The sequence below is a fragment of the Xenopus tropicalis genome, chromosome 1 (assembly GCF_000004195.4).
Source record: "Xenopus tropicalis strain Nigerian chromosome 1, UCB_Xtro_10.0, whole genome shotgun sequence".
NCBI lineage: Eukaryota > Metazoa > Chordata > Amphibia > Anura > Pipidae > Xenopus > Xenopus tropicalis.
In genome coordinates, this window is record NC_030677.2 from 171,449,092 (window position 1) to 171,473,153 (window position 24,062).

The window sequence follows — 24,062 nt, forward strand, 5'->3', positions numbered from 1 at the left end:
CAGGGATGTACAAAACAAATTTTTGGATTCAGCCGAATACTAAATCCTCCACTAAAGAGCCTGAACCTTTGCAAACCCTAATTCTTTTTCAAAAATATTCCATGGTCTATAAACAAAAAAGTTATCCTCTTTGGCTGTCAAGCACTTTAAAGTTTTAGGACATTGAATTTGGATTTTGTCTTTGAGAACCCTAATGATTTGGACAAATCCATATCCTGCACAAAGTGTTTAGTATTCTGCTGAATCCCAAACCTAATCCTGCAAGTCAATAGTCATAAATGAGTCATCAAAATGATACTCAGTTTGGCGTTTGTTCACAGAAATATATCCACAATGCCAATTCTTGAAACAAGCTATCATTTATGATAAATATTCTGTAGTAAACTATCTGATAATGAAATATTATTATGTAGAGATCCACAAGCTCTATAAGAAAAACATAAACTGGATTTGGTCACATCTGCATGCAAATCAAAGACATTTAAGGCAATCATGCCACTCCCACATGATTGTAGTTAAACTTTTTAATAACTATAGTTTATGGAGTAAGAGGAGGCACCAATTAAAACTGATTTCTGGCCACGAAAGTTGTCCAGTTCCAAAAACTAAGGCCTTGTCCAGAGACAGGACGTTAAACTCCTCTTCAAATTTTGGACAGTTGACCCAGCTCTCTGTAGTTTTTCATACAATTACAACATTCCCTGAATTGCCCTGATAAAGTAGATTTTTTTCCCAGTTAGAATCCTACATGCAAAACTCATGAAATCAAAGACCTCCACAGTTCAAAACCAACTATGTGCACATGCTGTGACTTAAATTTTGGATGCTATTTATGAAAAGAAATGAAAGAATATAAAATAAAAAAGAAAATAATTTGGAGTTTAGCTCAAGCTATTATAGCACTTGATTGCTGCCAACAGATTTATGGAATTGCTAATCTGAAATTTTATTATAACATTTTGTTAAACATTAACCATATAAACAGGGGTTGTTTTGAAATGTGTTCTGTCTCTTTCCTTGATCCTATCCTATATATTTTTTTTATGTTACCTTTACTATCACTTTATAAGTTAATTATACAGAGCTCATTCATTCTTTAAAATATCAGTCAGAACTGCCTGTGTCTTGTACTGGTGGTTTAACTGGTCTGGGAAACTAAATGCTTTCTTCACCAACAATCGGTTTGTAGAACCATAGAGAAGGCATCTAAGTATAACAAGTCTCTCTCTCTTTCTCTCTCTCTCTCTCTCTCTCTCTCTCTCTCTCTCTCTCTCTCTCTCTCTCTCTCTCTCTCTCTCTCTCTCTCTCTCTCTCTCTCAAATATATATATTAATGGGCAGAATACATTATTTCACCCCTTTAACATTGATTCCTGTTCTAAAGAATAGTAGGTAAACTAGTATATTAAATATGGTATTGCGTCAGGCACTTTGCAGAACAAAATTATAAGGAGAATTTTGACAGGCCATGCTGTGCATATTTCTTTAACTGTTTGTCATGTTTGTTGCAGGAGTGATTCGTGAAAGTTATCTCAAAGGTCACGATCAACTTGTTCCTGTTACCCTTTTGGCCATTGCTGTTATTCTTGCTTTTGTCATGGGTGCAGTCTTCTCTGGAATTATTGTATACTGTATCTGTGACCACCGTCGGAGGGATGTTGATGTTGTCCAAAGGAAGGACAAAGATCTGAGTCGTTCACGCAGAGGTTCTATGGCAAGTGTCACCAAACTAAGTGGACTCTTCGGTGACAGTCAGTCCAAAGAGTCAAAGCCAGAGGCTATCCTTACACCTTTGATGCATAATGGGAAACTTGCTACACCTAGCACAACTGCTAAAATGTTAATTAAAGCTGAGCAACATCATCTTGATCTTGCAGCTTTACCAACTCCCGAATCCACACCAACTTTGCAACAAAAAAGAAAACCCAGCAGGGGAAGCAGAGATTGGGAAAGAAACCAAAATATTATCAATGCATGTACAAAAGACATGTCTGCTATGGTATCACCAGTAATCCCAACCGATTTGCCACTTCATGCATCACCAAGTCATATTCCCAGTGTCGTGGTCCTTCCTATAACACAGCAAGGTTATCAACATGAGTATGTGGACCAGCCAAAACTAACAGAGGTGGCTCAAATATCCATTGAAAACCAGAGTTCCACCCTAGAATACAAAACAATTAAAGAACACCTTGCCAGTAAAAGTCCAAACCATGGTGTAAATTTGGTGGAAAATCTAGACAGCATTCCACCAAAGGTACCACAAAGAGAAGCATCTTTAGGGCCTCCAAGCTCTTCAGTGTCACAAAATGGAATGGGCAAACGTATAGACTTACACTCATCTGCTTACAGTGTGGATTACAAGAGAAACTATCCAACAAACTCTCTCACAAGAACTCACCAGACATCAACACTCAAAAGAAACAACACAAATTCTTCCAATTCCTCTCATCTCTCCAGACATCAGAGTTTTGGTAGAGGGGACAACCCACCTCCTGCTCCACAAAGAGTAGACTCTATACATTTCAGTGCTGCTCAAGGGCAGGCAGTGACTTTAACAAGGCAACCTAGTATCAATGCCTATAACTCTCTCCCAAGATCTGGTGTGAAACGCACACCATCTATAAAACCAGATGTACCACCTAAACCCACATTTTCACCACTGTCATCATCCATTACATCCAACGATGCATGTACATAATTGTGGTAGAAAGGTACAACACCAGCTAAGCAGACTTTGCCATTTTGAGCCATTGTACTGCAGTTTTACTCAATAATCTCAGATTTTCAAGAAGGCTATATTGTTAAGCTAAGGACTCTTTGGAAAAGAAAGTGAACTATTTTCTTATGAAACAATGTGATGTATGATTGACATTTACAACTGCAGGACTCTCGCACGATGTGGACAGTTGTTAATAACTACAAACATCACGACCAATGAGCCAAAAGCACAACGATGAATGTCGAATGCCGCTTCACCTCCTGAAATTCAAGGACTGGTATAGGATGGTGAAAGATAACAAGGAGGAGAAACATGCCTGACTTCAGAGACCTGTTAACTCAAAATTAATAATGGCAGAAGTTTACTATGTGCAGATACTGTGAAATGCCCATCAGTGTTACAGCCACTTGGTTAGCCGATGAATGCCGAACTGGGCACAGCTACATGATATCTCTGCTACTCTTCTCGTCAGTGAATAACATGTGACCATTAACAATAGTAACTTCAATTATTTATTGTTCATTTTGTCTTTCCTAAGGAAATGACTGTCCTGCAAATCATTCTATGAGCAGCTCTGCAAACAAAAAGACAATGAACTTGATTCCTATTTAACATGATACTGCTAACTGGAGTAGTTGAGTTCTTTTTATTACAATTTTTTTCCCAATAAATTGGCCGAGGAAATCATTTGGGCTGGCATTGTAAACTTTGTTTTTGGATTACGTTTTCATTTACTTTTCTCTTCATTTTCATTCCTTTCCTTGGCTACCGCTATGTTTTATCTCAAGTCTTTCAGTTCTGGGAATGAGTATGTGACTTGCTGTTCTAGAATATGTTGCAGATTCATCCAGGTCTGATAGGATTCCAAGGGGAATATTTATTTTCTTTAATTTTGAGAATTCATTGGCTGGTCCTTTGATTTTTTTTTAAGCAGCAAGTGTTAGAAAATCCCTTTAGTTCATCTAGCACTTCTCTGCCCAGACCATAGTTGTAAACATGGCTTTGTCAGTAGTGATTCTTTTTTCGTGAAGAAGGCACCAGCTGATGTTGTGCTGTTCCATCTCCTGTTTGCATGTAGTTTGGTAATCAATCCAGCAATGATGTGAACTCAGTAATATGCCAGCTTTGAAATCATCCATATTAATTATGGTCTTATCTCACAGAATCTTCATAGAATTCTTTCTGTGAAGAACATTTCTTCCACATGTAAATTTGTGCCTTACACCCTCAGTTGTATGTACGTGTGAACTGAAGTTCTTATAAATCTACACTTCAGACAGCTATTTATTTGCCTTTCTATCCTTTTCCCCACCACTGAATGTAGTGCTTGCCAGATATTAGGATTAAGAATGTAGCAGGTATATATAGCTTCATGACTCTCTCAGAACATCTGGCAGCACTACAGGTTGTACTTTATGTAACCCTTCTGGATGTGCCAATTCTTTCTCTAAACCACTCTTGTATCATGCTAGCAGTATGTACACTATTGTGGGTGGCATTTTCCCTTCTACTCTCCCCTTTTTACTAAACCATATCATTACAGTATGGTGATTAGCATCAACTAATGTACTGTCTTATTGTTGGGTGTGATCACTGGATGTAAAATGGATTTAGAATGGCTGATTTCCAATGGAAAAGCCCTTATCAAGTCTGTTGTGCTTAATGGTTGCTTTACGGAATGTGATTGGCCGGCTTCCGTAAGAAATACCCTTACACTTACAATACCTTACACTCCATATGTATGTACAGTCTGGAATGAAATGTTTACAGCAGGCTGGCTCCTGCTATGATTGAATTTTGGTTGGTTGGTATAAGAAAAAAAACTATTTGTCATTCAATTACTTTAATTTTTTTAATCTCCCCTTAATTTCTTTATACAGAATCTTTTTTAAAAAAAATGAACATACCATTTCTTTTACAAGACAAAAAAAACATTTTAAAATATTTTGTCCGATTATTTGATTTGAATAAACGATATCAAATCCACTGATATGTGATTTTTAGAAAATCAGTATGGCAGTGTATAACAAGGGTGGTTGCAGATCATTGTGTTTCTAATTCTGTTTTGTCATTTTGTGTTCTATGGTGAGAGTTACCCTTTTAGTTTTCAAAAAATAAAACACAGTCATATATGCTCACTAATATTATTTAAGAAAACTGATGAATATGACTTCAATGTTGAATTGTTGAAGTGTAAGACCCTGCAAGAGTTTTTTTTAAATTAAGTTGAAATGTGTACATGACAAATGACACTCTAAAGCCTGGCCCAAAAATACAAATGCATACATGTGTGACAATAGACAAAAGGTAAACTTTCTGCTACAGAATTTTTTTTACTTGAGGGTAGTGGGGAATAATAAGGATGGAGGAAAGACCATGTGAGACTCCATAACAGAAAGTTTCTGACGATGCAAGATAAAGTAGTTATCATACAAGTTAAAAACTGATTGAGCATCATCATCATCAAGTAGGCTGCATATTCTGGAATACTTGGGAAATGTTCAAAGTTATTGTTTTGTTCTTTTGTTGATAATGGTGTTTTCAAAAAAATGTCATCTTTAAGAGCCAACTGTGGCCTAGCTAGAAGAGTAACACATTTTAACCCGCAGTGCCTTGGCAGGGATGTCTACCCTGTGTTCCTGCTTCCCAAGCAGTTGTGGATCAATAATAGAAGGATTTGTAGTCCTGTAACCTTAGGGAAGCCACAAGTTAGACGTTCAGTTGCCAAAATAACCCATTACAGACATTAGAGTTTATGTTCTCGAACTCTTGCAGTGCCTTACACTTTAGGTGTCATATCTGAAACACACGTTGTTGTGCAAAGTTTAGACTGTACTGGTACAGATAGGTTATAACATCATAGTCTGATTCTAATTCTTAAGAACAAATTTATATTTTTTGTTGGTGCTTGAATGCTATTTAACAGCATAGAGAATAACCTGATAATCCTGTGTTTAAATGGTCTCCTGTTTGCATTTTTCTAAGGGATGCATCTGCTGCACACAGCCACATTATTAATTTGGTTCAGAAAAGAATGACTGTGTCTTTGCTTTATTACATGTTTCTCCATCTTTTATTGGCCATAGAAAAACACCAAAACATTCTTGGCACAGATCCTATACCTATACGGCCGGAGGTTCTCCAATAAAATACTAAATTGGAGAATAGATCTAATCATACTGACTGGCAGGCTGCACTTGAACTGGAAGCAGTCTCCCTGTGCTTTCCTATCAAATCTTGCCCCACACCATCTTCTCTATTTTTAGAATTGAAAGCTCAGGCACCAGTAATTAGTTTGTCTGGTGAATGGAAATTTTCCAGCACTATACTAACATTTCCTTAATCTTGATCAATTAAAATTGCAACAACCTGTTTACATGCATTACTGCCAATATTGCATTGCTTTGGTGTTCTTTTTTCTTGAACCAAGAATGACATAAATGTCTCATAATAAAAGACATTAAACAGTGTTGTTATGATATTCAAAACTCTAATATTTAACGGTTACTTTGGTATTCCAGGCTTATATCCATAAACCTACATGTGCCTTTCCTTTCCACCCTTGCTATACACTGACAGATAGTTGGAAACAGAATCTGACTTATAATTGTGTACTGTTGTAAAATATTGTGATGTCATAAACTTTTTTCTTCACCTTCACATCCCTTAACATCTGATTCACAAATTAATGTATGTTGTACAAAAAAAATGAAAACGGGATAAATTCTTTATTACATAAGGTAATAAAACAGACTGTTCAAAAAAAATGTTTTGGCTTTTGTGTGTTAACTGCTAAATTACCTCTCACGAAAATCCAAAATGAAAGCTATAAGAGCAACCATGGGCTGGCCAAGCTAGCCAGGCACCCTAGGCAACCCGGGGCAGCATTGCATCCCCCCTCCCCATGCATATACGCAAACAAACATGCAATGACACAGTGGCGGGGCAGGAGGAGAGCACTAGGGGTAAGCAGTAGGGGTACCTGCCTAGCACCACTCATATTTGTATCACTGTTCATTACTTTTTTTCTGGGTCTGGTGATCATTGTGTATTTAAAATATCACATATGAACTGAAGAAGCTGCTCGGATGAGTAGTGAAACGTCTTCAATTATTACTTAACAAGTCCACTTGCTTTAGATTTATTTATACTAGATGTTTAGACAACAGTTGCTGAAAAGCAGTGCTGTTAGACAAATCATAGCTTGAGTTCTTTAATACTACTGGTTAATAACATCACCTGTTTTGTTATAGTTTGGTCCTCAAATATGCAGTATGGGGAATAATTGTCCTACAGCATGAAAATAGATGAACAGTGCTACCAAAGGGCATGCATGTCTGTCTAGGAATTCAAAGCTTATTTTAGTAACTGAGGAGATCTGGTAGATTGCACTTCTTACAGTGGCCTATGATGAATTCTAGGCTTATCTACAGGGGCCAATAAGGAGATCAAGTAGATTGGACTTTTTCCAGTGCCCTATGAAGAATTCTAGGCTTAACCTTTTCATTAATAGTGGCTATGGTGGCACCAAAATTCTAGGCAATGCGCAGTTTCCATATGGTAAAATGTTATTCAGAAACTCGGGACTAAACCTCAGTGGGGAAAGTGTTAAATAGATAAGGGCGCTGCGTATTTTATACCCATAATATTCCTTCTGTATACATTTGCTATTAATTATGGGGGAGAGAATGCAACATAGCCTGTTTAGCCGATGAATTTCTATTCTTGTTTAAACAGAATTAGTAACATCTGTGTATATACTGGTGTTTTAATAATATAATATTTTATTCTTATATTATTAATACACATATAAGCCTGATCCAGGCACTCCCAACTCCTAAAGTATATTTGAGTGTGAGTTCCTTCTTCTGAATATATTACATGAATGCACTGAAATGCTCGTAGAATACAGAAATTTCCTCTGTCTTTTCAATTTGGGATGATTTTGAACTAGTTAAGAGCATGAAGCTTTTGGCTGCTTTTGAGGGCAGATAGGAATAGCAATAAAGCCCATGCTGATACCATTTCTTTAGCATTCCCTTTTTCCCTTTAATCTTCACATTCTTTTCATTCTCTATTCTTTTGAATTCTTCAGTAATCTTTATCTGTACAAATTGATTGGGTAAAATACTTATTATGGAAAAAAATACTTTCAATTATGATCAAGAGGAGGAAGGTTATAATATGGCTTGTGGCTGCAACATCTTGTTTAACTATGGAGGTTAGAAACCAAGAGGTCATATTTTTAGGTAGCTGAGAGTAGATGAACCCTGTGTGTTTAGTTAAAAATGTACTGGGATGGTGCAATAATTATTAATACATATAAAAATGAACCACACTTTGGTATCAGATGCTCTGGAATATATATTTACATATATCAAACCTCAAATATACTGGTTGAGGGATAAATTGCAGTGGTGGTAAATGAAACATTTTCTAGGTGAACCAGTGTTGATAGTTAAGCATTGTAGGGGTCTGTCCTTGATCCTTTGGTTTTTAATTTGTTCGAAAACAAATTCTTGCTCGAAAACAAGTTATTTTTCATGCAGATACTAAATTCTGTTAAATAAAAGGTTCCATGTACAGGTATGGGATCCCTTATCCGGAAACCCATTATCCAGAAAGCCCCGAATTACGGAAAGCCTGTCTCCCATAGACTCCATTTTAATTAAATAATTCAGAATTTTAAAACTGATTTCCTTTTTCTCTGTAGTAATAAAACAGTACCTTGTACTTGATCCCAACTAAGATATAAATAATCCTTATTTGATGCAAAACAATCCTATTGGGTTCAATTAATGTTTTATTGATTTTTTAGTAGACGTAAGGTATGGAGATCCACATTACGGAAAGACCCCTTATCCAGAATACCCTTGGTCCCGAGCATTCTGGATAATGGGTCCTATACCGGTAGAATGTTTCACTGCAGAGTGATTTGAATATACTGGAGAACTGTTTTCAGCTTCTGTGGCTACCCTCATAGCTACAGAGCATCAGAGTTTGTATAAACTATAGAGGTCTTTCTGAAGCAAAAACACAACATTTACCTGTGCAGGGCAACAATTCATTATATTCTTATTATTTGAAAACACTTTAATTTCTTGGTGTCACTGTTCCTTTAAGGGAATCAGGTCATACTTGTACCTGTGCCATACACCCGTTATTAAAAGAAGTGATTGCAAACATCCCCTGTGTGTCATCACGACTTTTTGTGCTATAAAAATTTGTGAGTACAAAACTGGAAGGATGGATTTGTTGCTTAGCAAGAGGCTGTACTAAGCAAACTTAGCAGCAAAATTGTGAGGTTTTAAAGGGTGATATGGTGACACAATGGTTTGCTTTAGCTCTGGCAAATTGGGATGTTTCTCTTCTCCACTTAAGTGTGATGCAACATGGTATATTTCAATATGCAGTTTTGTTTGACTGCCAAAATGTGTTACTTAAATAGAAAAATAGATGAATGCCAATTTTCTTGAGGTGTTACTGCTGTACAGTCATAAACCGCCTGATTGTATATAACATCTCTCATCGCTGTGGAACATGATGACTGAGGAAGTCAGCCAGACACTGAGTATCACACAAAGGAATACTTGCAAATGGCAAAGGGCATTGTTTTTAACAAGCGTGCCAGATGTGCGCTCCCTTCATTAAAAAAAACTACAACTTAGCCACAAAATTTCCACACATCTATCCGCAACGGTGAGAAACAGACACTTAGAATAAGCCCTCTACAAACACTTGGGCTCACTATTTTCTGACCCTCCTTAAATTACATGCTACATCCAAATTATTAAGAGGCCATTAACATGATATATATATGTTCTTGTACAGCAACAGTTCCCCAATACAAATACAAAATCCTAACTCCAGGCAGCTTTCTAGTGGGAGGAGACATGACTATGTTCTTAATGTTTGCCACTTGTTTTCACTTGAAGTGAAGATTCTGTACTAGGGTAGAATAATCCTCTCTTACAGATTTCCCAAGAATTTTAGTGGCAATACCATTTTTTCTTCTATTGTAGTTGGGAAGAACTGACCGTAGAACATTAGGAAATGGGAACTCGAAAGGGAAATGTAATTAAATACCCTCTCCTCCCGCAGTTGTTCCAAAGAACCAAGGAGGTGGAAAGAAGGACAAACTGAAAGTGCTTTTAGTTTTACTCCACCACAACAAACATATATTTTCAAATGACAGTATGCATGTCTTAAAGGAACAGTAATGCCAAAACATGTTAATACAGGTATCGGACCCCTTATCCGGAAACCCGTTATCCAGAAAGCTCCGAATTACGGAAGGCCCATCTCCCATAGACTCCATTTTAATCAAATAATTCAGAATTTTAAAACTGATTTCCTTTTTCTCTGTAATAATAAAACAGTACCTTGTAATTGATCCCAACTAAGACATAATTAATCCTTATTGGATGCAAAATAATCCTATTGGGGTTAATTAATGTTTTATAGATTTTTTAGCAGACTTAAGGTATGGAGATCCAAATTACGGAAAGATCCCTTATCCGGAATACCCTTGGTCCCGAGCATTCTGGATAACAGGTCCCATACCTGTACTTAACTCCCCCTTAGATCTATTGAAAACTTGAGGCAGAATTTTACTGTTAAAATGCATCATAGTTGCAGGGCGAAGGGGGCAACATTCCTTTATGCGCTGAACTAAAAGTTAACTTCACACCTGAGGACCTTCGGTACCTAATCTTTTGATCAGCAGCTGAAGTTTTGGGGTGAATAAAATATTAAAGGAAAACTATACCTCCAGAATAAATACTTAACCAACAGATAGTTTATATCATGTTAAGTGACCTATTAAAGAATCTCACCAAACTGGAATATATATATCAGTAAATATTGCCCTTTTACATTCTTTCCCTTGAGCCACCATTTAGTGATGGGCTGGGTGCTCCCTCAGAGATCAGCTGACAGGAAATAATGCAGCTCTAACTGTAACAGGAAGAAGTGTGGAAGCAAAAAGCCGAACTCTGTCCATTCATTGGCTGATGGGGCCTAGCATTTATGTGTGCCTTGGCTTGTTTGTGTGCACTGTGAATCCTATGATCCCAGGGGGAGGCCCTTAATTGTTTAAATGGCAATTTTCTATTTAGGATTACCCAATAGCACTTACTACTAAAAAAGTATATTTTTATGAAAATGGTTTATTTAGATGAAGCAGGGTTTTACATATGAGCTTGTTTATGCAATATATTTTTATAGAGACCTACATTGTTTGGGGGTTATAGTATTCAAACATACTTTGGTGTTGCTTTAATATAAGCTGTATTTTAGGGATGCACCGAATCCACTTTTTCGGATTTAGGCAAACTCCCGAATCCTTCGTAAAGGATTCGGCCAAATACCGTACCGAATCCGAATCCTAATTAGCATATGTTAAATAGGCTTTGGAAGGGTTAAATTCTAAAATTAAAGGGTTAAATTGGAAAAAAAAAATCAACTTCTTTGTTTATGGGACAATGAGTCACATGATTTTTAGGATTTGGATTTGGTTTGGCCAGGAGTGTGGATTGGCTGCCGATAAAAAGGCCGAATCTTGCTCGAATCCCGAATTCTGGACTCCGTGCATCCCTACTGTATACAAGTATTTTAGCAAGTGCATTCAGTTGATCCGAGTATTAGCACAAAAACATGTTTACGTTTCTTCTTAAAAATTATAGTTGTTTAAAACACTAAATGATATGTTGTATATAAAGCAATAGTAATTACATTCTGGGCAAAAGGTCTTTACAGTGCTTTCTCTTGCTAGCTTAGGGGCTAAAATAATATCTGCATAAAGTCCCTTCCATATATGAAAGGAGATTAGTTAAAAGACTGTTAATGCCTTAGAGGAAGTTTTTTTATTTGATGTCTGTTTAGCCGGCAACAACACACTATTTCTTAGCATCAAACGTCTATTTTTTTTTTATATAAAATACATTTTATTCAATAGTTCTGTAGGGCTATGAAAATGACATTTGATTCCTGTTTATCATCTTTTAGAAGAACTAAAACCATTGTATGCTACACATCTTATCTATTATGTTCTATTCAAATATGTGCCCTATAGTTCTGTTTCTGCTCCAATGTTTCCCCCGTGGCTACTCAGCAGCTTATTGTAGAAGTGTTTCTGAATCAAAAATACAATTTTTAACAGTCGAAGGTAATGTTATATTTGAAAATACACAAAACATCCTCATTTTTTAGTCTTTAATGAAGACAATGCAGTTGCCAAGTCCTGAGCTCTGGTTTAACAGCGCAAACAAGGAGAAAAAATAAGAAAAAAAAAGGCCTTGTTTAAAGAGATAATACCTGATAATAAGAGCTAATATGCAAAGAGCGGTTAAATGAGGAATATTTCGGTTTAAGTACAGTCACAATGGGCAGTCATGGACTACAAACACATCTTACTATGAGAAATATTACATTTACAAGCTGTTCTTTTATTTAGTAGCTTCAATTTTCTATTAACTCGGAAGAATCAGAAGAAAGAGATAGCAAGAAAATTAGCACAGTGCAGTCTACGTGTTTATCTCTTCTGTATGAATTATGTATAGTTTGGCTGCCAAACACAAACTGGGCAGCTTTCAGCGTTCTCTGCAATATATTGTGTGCTCATTTGGAGGAAGGGTTTGTAACAAATTTCAACTGAGCTGTTGTCCGTAAGTAACAGGAAATCATGAACATGGATAGGAAGGAAAACAAATATGACAGAAACACTTCTAAAAGCCAATCCCTGTACGTACAGCCTATGTACATCCATTATGTGTGGTTCACTGCACAGTCATAGCAAAGAAAATTTACTGAAAAATCAAAACAGCTGCTAATATTGTAAAATAAAAGCTCCAATTACAAGTTGCTCTCTTACGCAGGCTTACATGAGGCTCTTTGGGAGTGGCATTTAAACGGATAAATACATTAATTATAAATATCATGGTTCTTATTAACTTCCCTTATATAGACTGGAAAGTGGGAGAGAAGAGAATATGTTATCTTTGTATATTTGTTCCACTACACTGTATGGAGAATAGCTACTAGTACAAGCAGATACAAAGCCCCAACAAGCTTATCCCATTGCTAAGTGTTCCAAGGAGACGAAACATTGCTGTTACTTATTGATCTATGTCACAAATTAGTGACATTTGCTTTTCTATATGCTTTAGACCCACTGTGTATTTTTATAGTAAAATAGAGGTTTAGTCCCTCTCCATACTTAAACTTCTAATGTTCACTGGCTTTAGGGGTCTGTGCTTTGTATGAAGGATCTCTGCTACTTCATTAAGTTTTTCTTTGTAGGTGATAATTTTGCTTATTGGAATGTATTGTCTTATTCTGCCCTTTCTTCTTCAAAAAAAGTTCTCTTCATCCTTTCTCTTTAAATTCTTGAGCATGATCACACAGATGCTTTTAATACCCCTTGAAGCTGTTATGTGGCATGTACAAGGTATGAAGGACAAACCTGCTTGCAAAAAGCCACATCTGATCTCTGAGGTATGTAAATGCCTTCTGCTCCACTACCTTCTGTTTCTTCTAATAAATAAGGACCTGTGCATGAATCTGTCTGATTTCTCCTGGATTGACCCCATGTGCATGAATCTGCCTGATTTCTCCTGGATTGACCCCATGTGCATGAATCTGCCTGATTTCTCCTGGATTGACCCCATGTGAATGAATCTGCTTGATTTCTCTTGAATTGATTTCATGCATGATGTCTTGTATTCAATGAACATGAGTAATGTAACAGTTTGTTCTAACCCTGAGATGCCTAACCTGCTTCTTTATTGATAGGGCAGAGTCACAACCCCTAGTACCATAGTTAATTGATGATCCTAGCAGTACTGGAAAGAAACAAGCCCACAACCAGCTTTCTTCCTCCCTCTCTCTTTCTTGCCCACATTGTAATCTCTAATGACTTCTGTTAGAAAGATAAGAAATTCTAATATAATAATATTATGTTCTATTTAAAACTAAGATGTCCAACCTAAAATGCTGCTGGTACTGTAAACCTATTCACAGCCTTTGGATGTTCAGCTGATAGGTTGCAGTATTTCTGCTCACTGTGTGACTGAGAATTACAGTTATGAGACCTGTTATTCAGAATGCTTGGGGCCTTGGGTTTTCCAGATAATAGGTCTTTCTATAATTTGGACTCTCATACCTTAAGTCTACCAAAAAAAAATAATTCAAACATTATTTAAACCCAATAGGATTGTTTGCCAACCAATAAGGATTAATTATATCTTAGTTGTGATCAAGTACAAGGTACCGGGGGGGGGGGGGGGGGGTGGCCTCCCGTAATTAGGTTTCCAGATAACAGATCCTATACCTGTACTAAGACAGAGTTCCAATAAGTATGATCTTTTGAATAGAGGTGCTTATTTGAGTATTATAACTGAATTTATAAGTGAGAGTATTTTTGGCAAAATCATCACACTCCCAGTTATATTGTTAGAATTACACATAAAATATATGAAGTTAAATCATTTTATGATATGAAATAAGTAAAATAGTTTGACAGTGGTTTGCTCCTCTAACCTAACATCATCATTCCCTTCAGGGTTTGATTATTACTCTTCTAACAACCTAACATTCTCTTCTTTCCAAAGTGTTACTTTTCTCCAACTTCCTAGCCCATCATCCTTCATCTCTCTAAAGTCTGTTACTGTTCTAACAACCTATTTTCTATATAACTGACCATTTTCCTCCTCTCCAAAGCAGCCGTACAACCTTCTTTTCTCTAGTGCCTGATCGTAACAACCTGACATGTCTACAACCTAAACCTTTCTCCAAGGCTGTATTTTCTCTACTCCAACAGCCAGCTGATGCTCCTTAAAGGTGGGGGAAACAATTTATTTTGCAACATAATACATTTGAAAGTATTTGTTCTTAACTTCCATGCACATTTCTCACCTTCTTGAGGGTGGTTGTTGGACCTGAATACGGTAACTGGAATACAGTAACAAAAACACACCCACTACCATTTAAAAAATGATAAAACATTAGTTTATGCACTTTCTGTGGGAACCATACCAGGCAGTATATTCCCCTTGTCCCATGAAAGTGTATCAAAGTAATTAAAGTATAATGTACTGTTGCCTTGCACTGGTAAAACTGGTGCGTTTGTTTGAGGAACACTACTATAGTTTATATTAATAAGCTGCTGTGTAGCAACCGGGGCAACCATTTTAGCTGGAAAAAAGGCACAGATTACATAGCAGATATACTCTGTAGAATACAATAGTGTTTTATCTGTTATCTGCTATGCAACCTGTGCCTTTTTTCCTTTTGAATGGTTGCCCCTATGGCTTCATAGCAGAGTATTTATGTAAACTATAGTAGTAGTAGTAGTAGTAACGCACCAGTTTTACTAGTGCAGGGAAGCAGTACATTATATTTTAATTACTTTGATACACTTTTTTGATGTTACTGTTCCTTTAAAGTGAAGTGCATCAGTATTGGGCTGTGATGGCAGAACCCAATAATTAATTACACCATAATAACAAAATAGTACTAGCTGCAGTAGTGTACTGCTGAACATGCTGTACTTGATTTTAAATCTCAGTCTAGCAACATTGGAAGGAACCTATAGTATATGCAGGCAAATGCTCAAGGATTTTAGCTTCAACAATAGTAGGACCCTTTGTACCAGAGCAGCAAACTATCATGCTTGTTGTACTGATTGATGGCATAGTATTTACCTTACATTCTGAAGGGTCTGCTCAGCCTTCACTGCTTTCATTAATTTCATCACACATAGCAAAATGTGCTTTAGAGCAGGGGTCCCCAACCAACCGGGCCGTGGACTGCTTGGCACTGGGCCGCCGCCATTCCCCTGGAGCATAATAAGTCGTACCCAGAGAGGCAATAATTCAAAGAGCATCGCATTTTAAGGCGCGAACGAACGTGCCATAAGCAATATTGCGCAAACGAATGCACCGCGTGCAATGCGCAAATGCATTTAAGACCGCGCCTGCAATTCACGCTCCCCGCTCTGGTCCGTGGAAAATTTTTTCTCCTTGCAACCAGTCCTTGGAGAAATAAAGGTTGGGGACCCCTGCTTTAGAGACTGTCCTAAATGTGCTCTCATGTGCTTTCAGCTCTTTCTTACAAATGTGCATCCAATATTGGACAAGGCAAGGCAACAAGGTTCACCCAATGAAATCTCTCTCTTTTTAAGGGCTCTGGCACACGGGGAGATTAGTCGCCTGCGACAAATCTCCCTGTTCGCGGGCGACTAATCTCCCCGAATTGCCATCCCACCGGTGAAAATGTAAGTCGCCAGTGGGATTGCACATGCGGCGGCGCGATTTCGGCAAATTGACGAAAATGCCTCGCAAGGCAACTTCGGCGATTTGCCGAAATCGCCTGCACAGTGTGTGCCATCCCACTGGCGACTTACATTTTCACCGGTGGGATGGCAATTCGGGGAGATTAGTCGCACGCGAACAGGGAGATTTGTCGCGGGCGACTAATCTCCCCGTGTGCCAGAGCCCTAAGGCTTTATCAGTATTCTTTTTTGTTGCCCATCCTTGCTGCTGTTTCTGATGAAGTTCAACCCTTCCTGCCAGCTGCTATGTTAACAAATGGCACCATTAACCTATATTCACATTCTGTTTATTTACTAACTTATAGAGATTTTGTGCACTAGAATATACAAAGCACACTATCTGTGTTAACAATGACAACTACAATTTGCAGGCTTTGAGCACAAAGTTTTAACTAACTGTCTTATGGCTATAGCATTGATCCCCAACCAGTGGTTCCCATTGGCCTTAAAGCAGGTGCTTATTTATAAATTCCTGGCTTAGGGCAGGTTTTAGTTGCATAAACACCAGGTGTTCTGCTAAACAGAGCCTCATGTAGGCTGCCAGTCCACATAGAGGCTACCAAACAGCCAATCACAGCCCTTATTTGGCACCCATGACCCAAAGACTCAATTATAAATAAATAATGACATTTTTAAAAAATGATTTCCTTTTTCTCTGTAATAATAAAACTGTACCTCAAACTTGATCCTAACGAAGATTTCATAAATCATTATGTAAAGCAATGCTAATGGGTTTATTTAAGGTTTAAATGATTTTTTGCAGACTTGGGGTATGGTGCTTCAAATTCTGGATAATAGGTCTCATTTCTGTGTCGGTATATATATATATAATGTGAGTGTGAGAGATTTGGGCTCCCCGTTATGCCCCTGTCTAGGGCAGTAATGTAATAAGAGCAGGTTCAGTCACTTAGGCATCTGGAAGATGCAGGTGTCACATCTAGCTCCTATCTTGGGCTTAGGTTAGCTGTGACAATTAGAACATAGGGTTGTGTGAACTAATACTCCTGTTTAGTGAAACTTGATACATATCTCAGGTGAGACAGCCTTGCCTTTTAAACCTCTAGAGCAGTGAAAATTCCCTTATCCCTAGTGCAGACGCTTAGATTGCTCCCTAGCTAGTTGGGAAAGGTCACTGTACATAATTAACTGGAGTCTCAGGACACTTTTGTCAGCAATAACTAAGGGCTGAGAATCTATTCAGCATATTTTTTCCCATATTGTACACCTCCTGACTTACATATACACATGCTGGTACCTGCCTCAGATACATCGCCAAACAAAAGAAACTGCATAACACAATGTATCTCTCAACAATTCCAGCTAATAATTGGTTAATGAAGCCACTGGTGATCTCTATAAAAGTACTTTTCTAGAAAAAAATATATTTTCATAGAGTGCATTTGAGTTTACATTGTTTGCAAGGAAAACCATGACAGCATGAAAGAAATAAGGTCTCTGCCTTTATTTGTGCTATGTTTTACCTAATGCAGAATTCTAGCCCTGAATATTAAAAATCCAAATTAATCTTTGTTTATTTCAAAATATTGCTAGGCAAGCCAAAATAAATGTCTCAGAACAGTAGTGTTTATTGTGAAGGCCAAGGTAAAATCCAGAGGTAGATAATAATCCCAGCTTCATGATTTATGTTTTATTTAGTTTTACTTGTTTCGGTGAAATAAATATTGAAAGCAATTCCACAATTCAGCCTGTGATAGTCATTGAGACTTCTCCTGCAAGAAAATTATGGGACGCCATGAAACCATGGTATGAAAATAATGGCTCTCTGCTCCATTGCTGTTATTGTAAACCAGAATCCTGGTGTTAAATAAACCTCACTCTAGCTAGACCCTTTTTCATTAAGAGTTATGTATATCTAAATGATAATGAAGATAGCATGGAATGATGAAAAGCCCAGGCAATCATTATTTTTTTTTTTAAATTAAGACAAAGTTTTTGTTCATTTTTTATAATAAGATTGTAGAGTCTTTTACTGATCCTCAGTCTTTTAATCTTAGATCTGTGACAGGGTTGAGCATATCTCACTGAATCGAGGCAGTACAGGTGATGTTATGATTGGACTGTCAGTAATCTCATTCTGAGGCTGAAGGCTGTGCAGTTTGAACTTTCAGTTCTTGTCAGATACTACTTGCTGTTGGATACTACTTATTGACAGATACGGTTTCAACTTTATCTGCATTGTAGGAGTCAACCAACAGCATAACAATGTGTTATTAAGATTGTTAAGTGAAAAGCTAGCAGATGTCTAGCAGATCAAATGCATTCTTCCTAAAGAGTTGCGTTTTCGGGAGGCTGAACAGCATCTAACCGATCTACCCTCAGGCCAGACAGAGGGATATTGTGCAAGTGGCTGTACAAGTGAATGGCCTTTTTCCATTGTTCCATTTGTGCTGACCACCCAAACAATCGAAACAGCAAGTAAAGGGGAACCATGACTCTTGCCTTACTTTTGGTCAACTGTTCTAACAAGTTTCTTGATACTGGCAAACATATCCCAGGTGGTGGGGGCAGTATGGTAGAGACCTGCAGCAGGTTGGGTACCAATGGGTACCCATGGAATAGCCGCAAAGTGGTTGGGTTTTGGGTAGGAATTTCCTGATTTACCAACAGTGTGGGCAGTCCACATGTAAAGTCCATGTAAAGTCCAGCTCTTAGCCCTACCACCCACCCCTGATGCTCAAGCACTTTTTTTTATGTGATTGATCCACCTCCGTAGTGATGTCACCTCCGATCCATAGTGGTGTCACTTCCGGTTTTGTGGGTCCCGGGAGAGTGGTAAATTAACTCATTACAGGTTAGTTTGGGTAGAAAGCCAGGGTAGGGGGCCACAGCAGGGTGGTAGGTGCAGTTTGGGTTGTGGGTTACGCATGGGTCTGTCCGACCTGATCCACGCAGGACTCTACTGTATGGCTAAAATCAGCCGTGTTTGCTCACCAAAATCTGGGAACATATAGCTAGCTAAAGTATTATATTAGAAAGGAAGCTAAAGTATTCAGTACATAATAAACATTCATTAAAGTTTACAACAACTTACAAAAAAGGTGATTTCACAAATGTTTTAAATAAGAAAATGTCATTATTTGATAGAGGCAAATATAACTCTATGGCTATGAACTTGGAATGGGCGCATGAGACTAATCTTTTAATCTCCAAGGTACCGAAAAGGATGCCTGCAGGTTCCTTCTAAGGATCAGCTTACATCAATGGGCCTAAGAACTATTGTTAGCAATAGGTAACACTCTGATGCTCTCTCCAAGTGTAGTGAGCTTAACTTGATTATATATATATCATATCAGATTTATATCAGATTTTTTTTGCACAAGAACAACTGATATTCAGATTCTTTAACTAGACAGTTTAGTAACATAGGAAAAAAAGACCAAGTAGATCTTGATCAGATCATCTAGGTGCACATACACTCAGCAACTGCATTACTCTACAATATGTATTTCTACATATGAAGGAATGTGGGTTAAAAGGTTAATTGATACATCTATTAAAATAAAGGGTTTAGCAGCAAAGATGATGCAGAGTGAAGTAGATGGAAGTCACATTTCCTTCTTGCCTCCCCATGTACGCAGGCTTAAAACTAGGAGAAGGACTATAATTGCAGTCACATTGAGGTGAAAATAAGTATGTGGGAGAACATCTGCGTTTAATTCTAATTATACATGATTAATACTGGTGTCGTGCCCTTTTTTTTATATCAATCAGTCTTTTGCTTGTTTATATCATTAGTCCAAGTGGTTTGTCATTTCATTCCAGAAGGCTAATAGCAGAGAAATAGCAAAAGATAAAATCAGTGTTATGTCAAATCATCCACTTCAGTTACTCTGGCCTGAAAGCAGTGTAGCTCAGCTCCGGGGCTCCAATACAAATCAGTTCCCCATCTGTTTAGTATTTCATGACAAAGTTTTGCTTTATTTAACAAAATGGTTAATTTAATTAGCTGGGAGTTCTGAATCCCCGTTCATGTAGCAGTTAGAAGTTCAACAGCTGTGAAAAAAAAGTTTGGTTGGCAGTTTGTTATCTAATAAAACCATTACATATAAAATGTCTATTACCAGCTGTATCTAGTGCTATTGCCCTTGAGCATAATGGAATCTGCTAACATGGAAAACTACCAAGCATTCCGACAAAATTTCTGAATTAAATATTGTTGGAAATACATGTTTGTTTCAGTAGATAAACACTGGTGATTATTTCCCTCCCAGATCCAAGTTTAGGCTATTAGAATGTATTTCCTTTCCAGACTACCCACCCACTGTCTTTCCCCTTGATAATATGCAGAGGTAGCAGGTGGTATTGTACGATATACCAGTTCTTTGCCCAGTTACTGACACTGTTACCACATAATTAGAATTTTTATTTCAGTTGTTCAATTACACTGCCCAGTCTTAAACAGCATTGTGATGTTTCCAACAGCAAGACATGCCTTCAATGAGTAAAATGCTGAATATCAAAATGTACCCATTAGACTACAATAGAGGCTTGTGGGAGGTGCTTTAGAGCAGTGATCCTCAACCAGTGGATTGTAAGCAACTTGTTGCTCACCAACCCCTTGGATGTTGCTTCAAGTGTCCCCAAAGCAGTAGTTTTGGTTGAATAAAAACCAAATATACTACCAAACAGCTTCCTGGAAGCTGAGATTCTGTATAGAGGCTACCAAATAACACATCCCATGAACTTTTAAGATGCTTATGTTGCTTCTCAAATCTACATTTGACTGTGGCTTATGCGTTATAAAGATTGGGTACCCCTGCTTTAGAGCTTTTAAGGGAATTATGTGATAAAAGGCACTAGGTAACAGGCACTAGGTGCAGTAACCCATAGCAACCACTCAGCAGGTAGAATTTACTGGTCACCTGTTTAAAAGCAAACCTTATTTGTTGCTATGGGTTACTGCTACTGGACAAACTTAGTGCCTTTTATTACATATGGGGGTATGAGTCTTTGTAAGAAGACAGATGGGTAAACAATGCAACAAAGTACCCAAATACCAACTTTAAAAATACAGACTTTCCACAGACTTTGGAAAGGAATGTTAATTGTAATTTTAACTTTCCAAGGCAAAGATATTGTTTTTTTACTTATAAATTGAGCATACAATTTAGTTATTTAATTTGAAAACTTAATTTTATCAATTGCTTTATTTAGGGCACTCAGCAAAGAAAAACGTGGCTGTTGTACAACATGAGGAGCCCGAAATCATTGAACCACAGGAGAAGAAAGTGGCTGCTTTGCACATGATGACTCCACATGCAGGTAATGCTGAGACGATCAAACGGGAGGACTATGTTGTCTTAGAAATGGAGGAAGTCGTTTCAAAAACGGAAAAAGATCACAAAGCAAAAATGCTCGATGCCCCATTTCCCGAGCCTACCAATGTACCATATATGATGTCTCAACTCTTCAGTGATCAAATACCTGCACAGAGTAAGGAACACAATGAATTTCTTTATGCAGAGCAGAAACAGTATAGAAGAACGATTTCAAGAAATTTAAATATCCTTAATACACATGTGAAGGACCTGAGTAAGTCCATCAAGCAAATCACAGCATCACAAAAAACGACTTCCCAGCTGATTATTCAGCAGAACACAATCTTGGAGAAAATTGCTTCCAACCTTCTAATAATGTCCCAGCATCATCAGATATCCACACAGCAGTTTATTCGAGCCATTCAGCAGGGCATACACGTGTTAAGTTCATCTAAGGAAACATCTTCCAACTGTAGAAGTGAACGTATATGCGATACATCATAGAAATTGAAATTAGAAAGTGCCCCTGAATCAATCATTATGAGGACTGCCTACACATTTGGTCTGTTATCACCAATCAGCTGGAAATCTGCAATGCCAAACATTGGAGAATTCAAATCAGCCTAATTCTGCATTTGGTTTTAGTTCTTTTATAGATATTATCTGTAAACATAGCTGTCTCAATAGGTTGCTTTATAAATATGACTCCAATGGAGATTGCTCTGCCTGGCTTGTTCTTAAGCAGATATACAGACCATAATAGCTTGTTTGTAGGGAAACATTTCATTCAAAGGTTTCGGCCTATCATTTATATGCAGAAATGAAAAGCTTCATTTCAGTTTAGTTTCTAGTTTAAGTAATTGCAAAACTCTGCTGGACACAGACTAGGAAGGAAACAGTGCAATTAATTATAGGCAGAAATAAATATGACTCACACTACATGTGCCACCCAACATGTATTTCACCACCCTAGCAAACAAATCGCCAGCTAGGGCCAGTGCTGGTATTCCAGGCTGGCAACCCTACCTATATATCCCACCCTTCCCTGGCCCACAAATAAGGTTGTGGTTTGCATGAGCATGGCCACTGTGCGGTTTTGTTGTGCGCGAATATAGCACCAATTTTCACTTATTGAATATAAATTAGCAATTTGCGAAATCCATTTAGCAAATATTTTTTACGCCAGCAAAGATGTGGCTTAATTTCGGACACAGATTTGCAATTATGCCGTATTTAAAAAAACTCTTAAGGACAATCACACTGCGAAAAAAAATTTCGCAACTATGTTTGCACATTAAATGCACCAATCTTATTCAGCTTTATAAATATATATAATAAATAACAGGGGCAGGGCAAATATGTTCATTGTGCGAATAATTCTGCACTGCACGAACTTTATAAATGAGCCCCAGCATCTGCCCTGCCCATTTCCCTACCCCACACACCCATTTCACCACCCTGTGACATCATCACTGTCCCAAGTGACATCCCTGCCTGCCCCCCAAACTCGAAGGCCAGTATTTTAAAGACAAAAATGTGGCAACCCTAAGCACATGGCCTACAAGGAACTAGAATGTTATCCACTAGATACTGAAGTTCTTAAGTTTTCGTAAACTCCCAGAATGGTCAGATTTTGCCTGCACAAAGGGCAAGTTAGAACCATGTGAATCCCACAGTACAGTGGGGATTACTAGTAGTCCATCGAGTGCAGTTTCCTAATTTTTATGGTATCATTCATTTCAATTCATATATCTTTAGGAAGCAGGGTGCAAGGAGTAAGATTTGCTCTATATTCTTATTGGAAAATATAGTATTTCATGTAGGAAGATAAATACAGGGCTTTGTTTAAGCATATTGCTACAAACACGTTGCTGCTTCTTCACAGGAATATTGGGATCTGGAAAATAAACACAGTGTTAAAGGAATTCTTGGCATTCAGATAGGATCACCATGTACTCAAAATGTGAAGACATTCAAGTGTAATTTGTTGTGTGCCTTAGATAGCATTACAGAATACCCTAATCAATAGAACCTTAGTTTTTTTGCAATAGCATGAAAGACTGAATGCTAGAGAGCTAGAATATAGTCTTAGGGAAAAAAAGCATATTACCTCAAAGTGAGTATAAATGTTTTCCTAGTATTTGTACTATACCCAAACTATCCAGTTGCACACTTTTGTTTTGACTTGCTTCTATTTATTGTTAGTTAGATACAAAAATACGTTGTTATATGGTATTTTAATAAAGATATGAAATCAAAGCAGTTACAGTCATTGTATTACTCAAAATGCAATAAAAACTTTTTTATTCTCATAGTAATCATTTGTTTACAACAAGGTTCATGATTATCTTTATGTGGAAATGATTGTCAGCTGTTTATAATTAAAACAGTTGTAACCCCTTTTTGGCTAAAAAGCACTTTAAACCCAGGCTATGGTTAGAGCATGGGGCACATTGGACTCTCATACATCAGGATGGGCCTCCGCTATATGGGAGCTTGTATGGAGGATGTTGTTGGACTATACCTCCCACTGCCACGGTGTAGTGTAATAGGTGTAGATGCTGATTTAGGAATAGATAATGGACGCCAGGAGCTGTTGCAGATCAACTAGATAATACTTTATTGTCCAGGACAATGATATTTCAGGGTATTTCAATATACTCACTCAGATGTTAAACAGACCAGCATGCAGAAACACAATAGGTATTGCAAACGATCAACAGGTAGAATAT

The 24,062-nt window shown here is 37.5% G+C and overlaps 1 protein-coding gene across 5 annotated transcripts in view; it reads left to right on the top strand.

Annotated features, from left to right (window-relative positions):
* sema6a (semaphorin 6A) overlaps positions 1–23,644 on the top strand; it is a 132,889-nt gene extending 109,245 nt beyond the window's left edge. For 3 of the 5 annotated variants that reach the window (XM_018090705.2, XM_012968509.2, XM_004910486.3), the window contains one exon: positions 1,511–3,427. In XM_018090705.2, coding sequence (XP_017946194.2) covers positions 1,511–2,700 — 1,190 coding nt within the window. In that variant the 3' untranslated portion in view covers positions 2,701–3,427. Of the gene's footprint in view, positions 1–1,510; positions 3,428–21,226 lie in introns of those variants that run through there. The other 2 variants (XM_018090709.2, XM_018090712.2) reach the window with 1 other exon arrangement.
* The last annotated feature ends 418 nt before the right edge of the window (positions 23,645–24,062 follow it).